Raw genomic sequence first — 12,215 nt, 5'->3', positions numbered from 1 at the left:
ATACTAATGTACTTTTGACATCTTAAAACAAGTTGCTTTTTTACAAAAAGAATAGCAAAACGTGTACCTCAGATCACTGACTGGTCAACAAAAGATTGTTGCTGTATTTTTGTTTTCATTTGAATTGAGTGATTGGCGGAGAAAATGATGAAGTTAAACCACCTTGCTGTATTAAAATTTGTAATAGTGTGTACATTCTTGCACAAGTCAGTTGAACGTAATGGTGGATAGTTGTGAAAAGAAAAAAAGTGTATATGTACAGCTACTATTTGAATATACATTTTTAAGATCGACTATTCCATTTGTCTCTTGGGATATACATAACTTTTTTGCATACACCAATTGCAAATCCGAGTTTGTACAAACCAATAACAATATAAATTTAGGGCACTCAGTTTGCTTTATAATCTAAATGCATATATTTTATATATCATATCTTTATATTGATTGTTCTTCATATTATCAACTCGAAATATATTGTATAGATAAATTTTCCATGTGAAGTGAAACCCTGTGGCATGCAATGTTTAATATTTGTTCGTATATATTTCTTAAGAGTAACACACTATGTTCATTTGGACCTCTTATATAGAGACGACTTTCTTTGGTCACATAACACATCTCAAAATTTTAAGGAATTCCTGTCTTTTATTAAATAAATCAAAATATTCTACAGGGAAACTTTGTTTTGAAGAATATCTTGTTTTCAGAAAATTTATGAATACATATACATACTCTCAAAATAATCTATCTAAATAAGCCATGTAGATATGAAAAATACCAGTATTATTATGTTGTACGCCAGCCGCGAGTCAAGTCTACAAAAAACCATCAGTGACACTCGAATGCAAATAGTTTAAAAAAAAGCCAAATGCAGTACAAATTTAAGTTACCTTTTCCTTAGATAGAAAAAAAGCGAAAAATCACATTCGCGGGTGAAATTAAAACTTAAGCCTGAACACAGTATTTTAGCGCAAAAATGGTAAACAGAAAGCATGTGCACTGATACTCTGGATATGAATATGCATTTACGTCATTAAATAAACTAATATAAGAGTTGAATTTAGATGTCAAACTACCTACCTCAAGTGTTTTGACTCCTGATTTATTGACATTTTATCCGGAAATTTTGTGAACGCAAACCGATAGTGTGCGTATGGACAGGGTGTATAATGTGAATGAATCAAGACATCTGTAGTATAGCTGGTCAACACACAATGAATACAGTTTTCAAAATCGTATCATAGTACAAATATTTAGATGCTATAAGGTTTAACTAATAAAAAAAAAATTGAAAAAAATAGAAATTTTATAATAAACATAAATTCCTGCTTGTGAACTTTTTTTCCGAATATAGCTTAAATATTATATCAATAAACACATATGTCAAGTATTTTCAGATGGAAATGTTATTTATCAAATGAATTTCAGATTCTTTTTAAAGATTATGAACATATTGCTATACATAAAATAATTGGCATTATGATAGTAATTAATATTGTTATGATTTATGTTGTAAAACCTTAATTACTCTTTTTGTGAGGTGCAAATACTTATTTACTTAATTCTCTTTTGAATTAGAATAACGCAGTATTCTTTTCTTTCACGACGTTTAAAATTTAGATATTTAGCTAATTTTGGGTACGCATTCCTGCTTATTCGTGCTTATACGTTACAAATAATTTCCAAACATGTAATGACTGATCAAACATGTGAGACATAATGCACGAATTTAATAACAATGTTGATTATATTCTAGAATTATTAGGAAACAATTCAGACTCAGTTTAACCTTAACAATGAATATTCTCTAAGTCTGGTAGTATTTATTAATGAAATAACAGAAATATTTTACAGACAAATCCTTTTGTTTGATTATCTTTCTGCCCTCCGACCACCTTTGCATCATACAACATACAAAAGAAAAGAAAGCGTGCGCCTACAAAATTATTTATATATCTAAAAAATCAAATTGTTATCACAATTTAATATAAAAAATCAAAATTCAGTTCGTATCAATATTCTGAATAGTTTTAAATGTCGAACACTGTACATTCACACAATTTTCGATCGCACATTACACTGTTACACTATTCCTCTTTACACCATACACCATGGTACAATACACCTTCAACAATCAATAATTATGTTAATTTAATCTCGGTATTTATGAGCTTTTCAAGAATATATATCTTTAGTTATAGTTTTATGGAGATCAATATACATCATGTATATAACAGGGTGCTCAAATACAATTTTAATAAATTAATAATACACAAGTACTTTTGCGGCGACATGTAAGTGTTGACAACATTCAGATTCGATAATTCCCCTTCACGGTGTTCACGAACTGGGAAAGAATAAACGATTTTTTTTTACTGAAATGGACACATTAAAGATGTAAAATAATTTATGTTCATCATGTTTGTACTTGAATGAATGAATGAATCTTCCAAAAATCACGGTGAGTAAGAATGATATGAGGGAAAATTAGGCACAATTTAACGTTAGCCGTCATACACTTTTCGAGAGCTTACGTAACATCATGTTCATTTCTAACCTTAAATATGCGACAACTGTAAATATAACTTGTTTATTTACCTAACGTTAATTCCCATGATGTTTTAATGACTTTAGGATCTTTCTAAAAGTTTGTATGAAGCTCTTTCATTCAAATTATGTGAGAGAAATGAGAAATGTTAATCTTCGCAGACCAGAAATCTAGGAAATGTCTTTTTACCATTTGTAAATAGTTCACTAATTTTAGTATGGATCAGAAAACTATCACATGTGTAACTGCATCTTTCTACCAACAAAATATCCTTTAAGCTATACATTGTTGAAAATTCAGCATTCAGTATTAGATAAATTAAATCAATAAATTTTACCAATCCATTGTTCAAGGATCAAAACCAGCAAACAATATAATGTTAGATACATAAGTACTTATTTTCTATTGCTTTAGAAAACAAAAATGAATAAAAGATGCGTTTATTTAATAAAAAGGCTAAGTATGCTAAACAAAGCCTTTACTTCGTAAGTTCATTGTGAGTATCGATTTATTATTAAATACTGTACATGTACCTTTTCAGTGGTGTTCCTTTATTCAGGAATTTTGTGGTAGGTATATTTCCGCGAAAATCAATACACGCGAATACAAATGCAGCTGATATAAATGTAAATAATCTTCTCGGGAATTTACAATGTTCACCTTGTTTTCATTAACATGACCTCATTTGAACTGTGAAACTGATAAAACAACACCAGTGATCCATACAAAAAATCAATAAAGGACAAAAGGTAACAAGCAATAACACAAGCTGATCTGACAGTTTTATTGTGTAACTAAAATTGTGTTTATTTTGTAAGCAATTACACTGACCTTTTTTTCATCAGTTTATATTTTGTTTAACAAATTAAGACTTAATTAATGAAACTTTAAATATTTAATAAACATATTTACAAATACAATTTTTTTTAAAAACAAGTACGTACTGACTGGTAATTAGCCGTCAAATGTCATAGTTTATTTATTCACATAAACAAAATTGTATACAGTGGAAATCACTTCTAACCTCTCATTAGAACTGTCAAAATAATATGACATAGAACTGTTCTAAACTTTCCTAGAACTGTTCTAGGAAAGTTCTACCCTAGAATTGTTCTAAGTAGAACTGTTAGAATCAGTTCTAGGTACAACTGTCAGGAATAGATTTCTCCTAAAATATGTGTTAGAACGTCAATCTTCCTAAATCTAACAGTCCTGTCTGTCATCAGAAGAATACACTGCAATTTTCAATGTCAATACAGTTATTTGTTACTGTTTGATCTACATCCGGTGGAAAAATTTTATTTTATTCATCATAGCTAGAAGGCATATTGCTTGCCATGTCCATGCTCAAGCCAAGTTCAAATTTAAAATTTGTTTGCGGTTGTTTCGGGTATATGTGACAGTAAGATCTCTTTAAAGAGTGCTCCTAATAACAACTGTTTATTACCTAAATCTTGAATATTTTATATATCTTATAAAAAAAAAAATGTTTGTTTTTTATCTGTATGTTGTAACTTATAGTAAAGTAAATACAAAAACATATATTAAAAACATGTGCTTCCCTTAATTTGGCCTCAAACTCTGTGTACATTTATAATAATACTTCCTGTCCACTTGCACTGTGCTGGAAAACGGATGGCACATAATAGTTATCAAAGGTACCAGGATTATAATTTTGTACGCCAGACGCACGTTTCGTCTACATAAGACTCATCAGTGACCATAATATCAAAATATTTATAAAGTCAAACAAGTACAAAGTTAAAGGGCATTGAGGATCCAAAATTCCCCAAAAAGTTGTGCCAAAAACGGCTAAGGTAATCTATACCTGGGATAAGAAAATCCTTAGTTTTTCGAAAACATATTATTTATATCACCAGGTCATATTTCTAATTGCTCAACTTTTGCTCAACCATATAAAAAGTGAAACCAAAGATCTATTGCTCAACTTTTCCTCAACTACAAAAAAAATTAAAAGACTTTATTCTCAACTGTTCCTCTACTATGAAAACCAAAGATCAATTGCTCTACTTTAACTCAAGTTAATGGCCAGCTTCAGTTGAGGGCCAGTTGAGCGTCATCTATCAAACATACAGTGCGGATCAGTTCTAGGGTAGAACTGTCCAAATCAGTTCTAACCGTAGAACTGTCAGCAGAACTGACTAAATCAGTCAAGACTGTAGAACAGTTCTAAATGACGTCACTGCAGTAAGGGCATCTTAGAGTTTAGGAAAAAAATCAGTTCCAATTACTTTACTGTATAAAAGCAGATTTTCTATATTTTTACTGATAAAACGTTACATGTACAAGTATAGAAAGGTAATCCAACTCATCGGAGAAATATTTTTAGATGATTGCACATAAACATCGTGGCTTCCTAAAAGATAACACTGCATTTAATTCATCGAATTTTAATCGTAATTTACCTTGTTTGCCTTGGATTTACATTCATAATTTAAGATTATGTTATGACCTGTTCAAACGAATCTTGTAAAGTGGATGAATTATGGGATATTAATGAAATACGTGTTATGTAACTTAAGTCAAAAACTATGTACATTTGCACAATCTCGTCAATTTAGACATACTTATCCATAACGATTATAAATGATATCTGGGAGTCTGGGACGTCATGAAAATATGTTCCATGTGAACATGAATGAAACATTTGCCCCTGGACGTTAGGCTACAAACAAAATACTTTGGGCGCTTCGTTAACATGAAAGACAGGAAGTGTGCCCAAATTCCTTTTAGTCACGTTTGGATCCATCGATTGACGAAATGTCTGCTTAATATTAGGCAGATTGAGAGTTCAGGGGTCTATCACCATTGCCCTGAGCCCTTTGTCCTAAAATTTTTATAATTTTTAGCTGAAAAGTGAGAATATTAGCCCTCCATAGATATCGAATATGACATTATTCTGGGAAATCCTTCTAAAAAAACCTTAACATGTACAGAGCCTATGATTTACTTAAATTTTATGGACATTGATTGACTAGGGGGGTCTCACCCTCATTTAAGTGGTCTCATGTAGGTTTTCACTATATATATTTCTTTTTTGGGCCTTCCATAAATATTTCTATTTATATTCCTAAATGTTTTCACAATCTATTTCACATAAAGACAAATATGCAAGTTAGAAAAGGGTTTATATTTGAGAACAACGAGAATTGACGACAGCTTGAAAAGGTCATGAAACAATTTTCTACGTATCTTATCAGATCTTAACTATGAAAATCATGCATTTTAATGTTATTGAGTATATTTTTTTATGATTTTCAACTTAATTTTGAATATCTAACCGACTGCTAGCAGCCGGTTGGATATTGAATATCGAATATCGAATAACGAACCGGCTGCTAACATCATAAAAGGATATTTGAAAATGATAAAAGGATTTATGGATATCATATAAGTATATTTGCACATCATATATAAGTATATTTGCATATCATTTAGAATGTTTACACATCATATAAGGATATTTACTCACATCATAAAGAGAAAATTTCACATCATATAAAGGTAAATGCACATCATATAATTAGAATGGTCTTGATAAGAGAGTTAATGAATTTCTTTAAAATGTGCGCATGCCTCAATTATACGTGCGATGAATATATTAAAGAAGCAGCTGAAATACTATTTGAGATACAACCTTACTATACCGTTGTAAATAAACTCATCATAGATACCAGGACTAAATTTTGTAGATACGCCAGACGCGCGTTTCGTCTACAAAAGACTCATCACTGACGCTCGAATCCAAAAAAGTTAAAAAGGCCAAATAAGGTACGAAGTTGAAGAGCATTAATGACCAACATTCCTAAAAGTTATGCCAAATACAACTAAGGTAATATATGCCTGAGGTAAAAAAAAAGCCTTCGTTTTTCAAAAATTCAAGATTTTGTAAACAGTCACGAAACGAACGGTTTGGCAAACTAAGGGAAATAACTTTCATTGATACCAACAAACAAACAAAAAACAAAAAAAAAATATGATTGTTGAATTAAGATAGATTACAGTTAATAAACAAGTTATAATTTGTTCACATATGTGTTACTTTGTATATTTGTTTTAACCATACTAGTTGTAAACGACTTTTTTTTATATAGATTTCGTTAGTACTTAATTAGTGCTCAAATATATTTACCTCCTGATCTTCATTCATTTTTATTGATTCTTCTTCATCGTTAACCCCATCTTGACATATCATAGCTTTCATTTCCTCATAATCAAGTTGCTCTTTCTCTTCTCTATCCAAGTCAGTCCATGGGGTTTGCTTACAAATTAAAGGAACACATAATTCAACAATCATCAATATGGATAAAATGTTTAAACACATATAAAAGGTGTAACAGTGCGATGTAATCTAATAAATATTTTCATTTATTTACTTTTTTTCTAATTCTTTACGACCTCAAACATTAGCAAAAATCTGTATCAAACTGCTGATGTGTAACTTGTGAACAGAAAGTACATTGTTCATTTAATGATTATAGCTGCACGTTGAATTTCAAACTTTTCGTCACGCATAGACTCTCCAACGTTTACATTTTACCACCTTATGACAGAACAAAAATAGAATACAGCTACTTATGATTTAATTTCACATAACAGTAATCTGAAGTAACCTTTACGAGTTTCTACAATTCAATAACTTCATCGAAACCTTTAAATAAAATATACTTGTAATTTCTGGTATCTCGCCTATTAAACTTATGCAAATGAAATAGAATTACGACATGTCGTACCATCATTTTATGTGAAGTGTCATCTGTTTCGTAATGGTTGCATTATGCTCTGGAATTTTAATTTTTATTGTATATGATAAAATCCTTTGCGAACAGCACATGCTATATCAGGTTCTGTGAGAAATATCACAGAAATACCGTAATGGAACACAAGTAAAGTAAAAACGTCCGAATTTTATTAGCTTTAACAAAAAAAAAGTATTGCATTCAAATTTTGAAGTCTTATCTCAAATTATTAAAAAGCATTTATGATCAAAATATTCCATTTAATTCAATAGGAAACTGAAACCATGCAATTGACTTTTTGGCATAGAGAAATCACAGGGAATGTCAGTCCAACAAAAGTGGCCCTGCATGAACGTACATTTTTTTCTGTTTTGTTATAAGGAATGTAACAGGACCATTGTGTATCTTGATTGGTATTGATTCCATAAAAGAATGCATGTGTAAACAACATTACATAAGTATGGGCTAGTTGTCTAACAACGGCCAGTCGTATGTATGGCTCTGAATTGTCTTCCCTAAATTAAAACATTGACCAAATACAAAAGCTTATTTACCAAACACATTATACTATATAAATTATTATCCAACAGCACATAAATGTTACATTTTCAACATAAAACTACCTTGGTGCTTCTTTTTTTTCAACGAATGTTTTGAAGAGTTCAAATGCTTTAATAAGATTAAGGTTGTGTATTGTATCTAACAAAATCCCAATTACTTTAGTTTCAAGTGATGTAATGAATAGTGATGTTTATAATCGTTGAACACTTTTGCAACACCATTGTATCATTCTTGCGTTTTAGAATTAAGAAAATGAAAAGTAGATTAGTTTTCTCCTTTCAATAAATTCAATGATAAACATGATACCTGTATATTTTGTTCCGTTTGTAGTAGAGTCTTTTCTGGTGGATCTTTATCCCTACAATGTCAAATATTGAAACGTCTAATCCTATAATAAATATTATTTAATACTAAAAAGAAGTGATATTCACCGCGCTATCTATCACATGATTTAAATGTATAATTATGGTAGAATGTGTGAAGCGCAATTGGTTTTGATAAATAGCTGCATCATTTTTGTCTTTCGTTGAATATTCTTACTATATCTTACAATAAATGTATTTCAGTGAAGTTAATATGAGGTTCAATTGTCTTTTTTAAAACTGATATTCTTTGGCTGTTGTTGGCATATATAATTTTCCAAAACCATGTTGCACTGCAGTAAAACGGTGCTGCAAGGGGAAGGTAAAAAACTGACTATTGAAAAAAAAAAGAGTAAATATAAAAACTAGCCATTTAATTGAAGAAAAAAACATATTTTTTTCCATATGACTTTAAAACATAAAACGATCACTACGAACAAAGTGCGAATCGGACACACGATTGATTTGTTTAACAGGTACCATACGGTAACGTCTGCCTTCATTCTGCCTCCCATGTTCATCGTCGTTCATCAGCGAAGTATTGCATTATATTCATATACACGCAGTATTATCAGACTTAACCCCGCCACATTATTTATGTATGTGCCTGTCCCAAGTCAGGAGCCTGTAATTCTGTGGTTGTCGTTTGTTTATGTGTTACAAATTTGTTTTTCGCTCGTTCATTTCTTTATATAAATTAGGCCGTTATTTTTCTTGTTTGAATTGTTTTACATTGTATAATCGGGGCCTTTTATAGCTGATTATGCAGTATGGGCTTTGATAATTGTTGAAGGCCGTATGGTGACCTACACTTGTTAATGTCTGTGTGAATTTGGTCCTTTATGTACAGTTGTATCATTGGCAATCATACCACATCTTCTTTTTTTTTATATTTACAATACATCAACTTGTAAATCAACGCCGAAACCTAAATTAATTGATTGATTGATTGTTTGTTGCTAAACGGACAGTAGAAAATATGACATGTATGTTCAGGACGGAAAATCAAAATTTATAAATACTATTGTAATACTCTAGTTTATGGAACAAGTTCAAGATTTATACTTTGTACACATGATGAGGTTTGGGTTCTTTATGGGCCTTCGTATTGTGGCATGGTCTATCATTCGTTCGAAGCATTATTTCTGTTTCATGTTAATGGTAGCTGAAAATAATGTTAGGAAGAATACGAGCAGCACTAGAGGTCAATTTTGATAAGCAATGACGAATGAGGATAAATCTTTGAAAAAAGAAATGCATAAACGTAACAAAAACAAGACTTACAAGGAGCATTATCAATCAATTCAATTAGTGCTAAAGGAGACAACCGAAAACATGTGAAAAATAGTTGTGATATAAGTATTGAAAGTGTTAAAATTAATTTGAAAGTGATTTTTTTCTTAAGAAACCGTTTTGATGAGTGACATTGTATTTTTCAGTTTTTCTTTAGTTATATTTTTGCTCACATGAGAAAAAATGGCGGAATTGATAGTTTTTTTTCAAAGATTTGACTGTCTTTACCTGAATGAAACCATTATGATACCTTCAGCTGTCCACGAAAGAAGAGGGTTATTCTTTAGAATTTTGGACAGTTAAAAGTAACATTATGGTTTATTACAGGTACCTGATACACAGTGTAGATACTATTCTGTACGCTATCCGGAAGTCGCGATTTTCGAAGCGATGATTTCAAACTGGCTAACAGGACAGTTTTGCCTACCGTTACTTTTCTCATCATTTGTTTAATCATATATCTACAAAGTACTTTGAACATCTTCAAGGTATATATAGCATCATAAATATGAGTAACTGTAACAAAAACATGCATTAGAATATAAAATATACGTGTGCATCACATCAACTTGATAGAAAATGTGAAATCGATGGACAATTTTGCTCTCGTAGTACAAAGCAAATAATCTTTTATTGCAAATATTTGCATCAGTTTACAGTTAAGTATATACTGTTTCAATATTCTTTTCGTATTTAAGTAGAATATTCGTATTTCCCATAAAAAATATGTTTTCCTTGAGGATCCCAAAAATAAATTACTGTACGATCAGTCTAGAACTGACTGTATTCTAGAAGCGATTTCAAATTTTTTGACTGTATGACCAGTCGTGATTTTGAAGAAAAACAACAGCAATTTGAAGGTATATACGTGTATATGTGATATAATGAACTATCCAGGGAACTATAACGTGTAATTACTTTGAAATTCATCAGACAATACAAATATATTTTCTGATGAATTTTTTAGACGACAAAATAATTGCATTTTTGTTCCATCAGTCTTATTTAAAATCAAATGCATAAAAAGTAATACATGATTCGCTTGTGGACTTCGTAATAGTGTATCGTTACAGTAATCTGTTTAGCTATTACATTTTTAAAGATTATTTACACCGTCCGCCGTTGACCAATTGATGATAACATAAATCAAGCTTGTCTCCTTGAAAATAACAAAAAATGGATAAAGACAGCTTTGCGTAGGGGGATAATTCATGTGATATAATTTTGGTAAGTTTACAGAAACAGAAGGTCCATAATGCATTAATCGAGTAAAAATGGAACAATTTCAGAAAACTTTAATGATTGGTTTAGGAGGTGTTGGAAATACCTGATGGGTGCCCCCATATAATGCAATGTTCAAGTCCGTATCTATACTATTAAACGAGAAGACCTCATTTTGTGTGTCGCTTCTCCTCCTTCCACAATAAATAAATAATCATGCCTCTGTGTCCTAAAGGTAACATGTATAGTCGCATTTGTCATCCATTCTTACGATCATTCAGTTTGGGTTATTTTGGGAGAAAAACGAAATAAAATTGCGTCCGGATATTTTCCCGTCATTGGACAAAACTTTAAGTCAGATTAAACTTCCGGTTTGTGTTTTTTTGTACTTTGAACATACAAAGTCTATGAATAAAGTGTATACATTTGCTTTCTGCTATCATTTTGAGTTCTAGCATTTATCATCCTTGCTTAAAGTGTTTCAGTTTGGATTATTTTGGGAGGAAAACGAAAATAAATAATATTTGCTATTTACTATCAATTCCAATAGTTTTCTATCTACGCGGATATATTTCTGTATACTTTAAAACATACATTTACTATGAATAAATTGTATTTGTTATAATTTATTATTAATTCCGATGGTTTACTGGGGGGAGGGGGCTCTTTACTATTCACAGCGTTCACTGATGTATATATATTACTATTAACTATCAATTTCCCCGCGATTTCGCGGTTGTGTTCTAGTCTTATATAAAGTAACTCCATAAAAAACATTTTTACTAAAATTCGAAATAGACGGTGCACAATACAGTCATTATCATTTATGATAAGGAAACCGAATAAGATTAGTTAATAGTTATATTAGTGATCCGACAGTTTGAAACCGTTTTTTTTTTAACTATCAATGCATTTGTATGGGAACATATATATTTGGAATCCCCTTTTCTCCTGGATTGGACCCCTCTCCATTTAAAAATGGCCGGAACCCCCAATGTATATTAAGTGGTTTATGAGGAGATGCGTTTACAAAACCGGCGAAACATATTGTACCGGTCCAACGGACGAACGGAAAGACGGATGTCTTTATCACTGTAACCCCCGCTTGACAAAGTGGTGTACAATTGAGTGTCAACGAGACAGCTCTACATCTTAAACAAAGTGAAGGAACTGTGATCAATTATAGACTACAGTACGGCTTCGAATGTGTGTAAATACATGCATTTTTATATAACAACTATATCTGTGTGTTTGTATAATTTTAAGAATAATGGAGGACATTTCTGAAACTTATATACTAGTATACATCAAACCTTCCTCTTATTTTAGCAACATTTAAACATCATTATACTTAATGTTGTAAGTCGAGTACACCCTATCAAGCTAAAACATGTTTCATAAGTTTTCAGGATGTGAATGTATTGAAATATATTTGTGTTATTTAGAAAAATGCCACCTTCTAATGTA

At 30.9% G+C, this 12,215-nt stretch overlaps 1 protein-coding gene across 4 annotated transcripts in view; it reads right to left on the bottom strand.

Moving 5' to 3' along the window:
- The window catches only part of LOC143071173 (uncharacterized), a 167,025-nt gene that overhangs the window by 121,662 nt on the left and 33,148 nt on the right, over positions 1-12,215 (bottom strand). For all 4 annotated transcript variants that reach the window (XM_076245333.1, XM_076245343.1, XM_076245325.1 and 1 more), the window contains 2 exons: positions 8,179-8,230; positions 6,705-6,833 (listed from right to left, as the gene is read on the bottom strand). In XM_076245333.1, coding sequence (XP_076101448.1) covers positions 6,705-6,833; positions 8,179-8,230 — 181 coding nt within the window. The remainder of the gene's footprint in view (positions 1-6,704; positions 6,834-8,178; positions 8,231-12,215) is intronic.

The sequence above is a fragment of the Mytilus galloprovincialis genome, chromosome 1 (genome assembly GCF_965363235.1).
Source record: "Mytilus galloprovincialis chromosome 1, xbMytGall1.hap1.1, whole genome shotgun sequence".
In the NCBI taxonomy this organism is placed as follows: Eukaryota; Metazoa; Mollusca; class Bivalvia; order Mytilida; family Mytilidae; genus Mytilus; species Mytilus galloprovincialis.
Note: the sequence above shows the minus strand (reverse complement) of the source record. Positions and strands in the feature narration are given on the sequence as shown.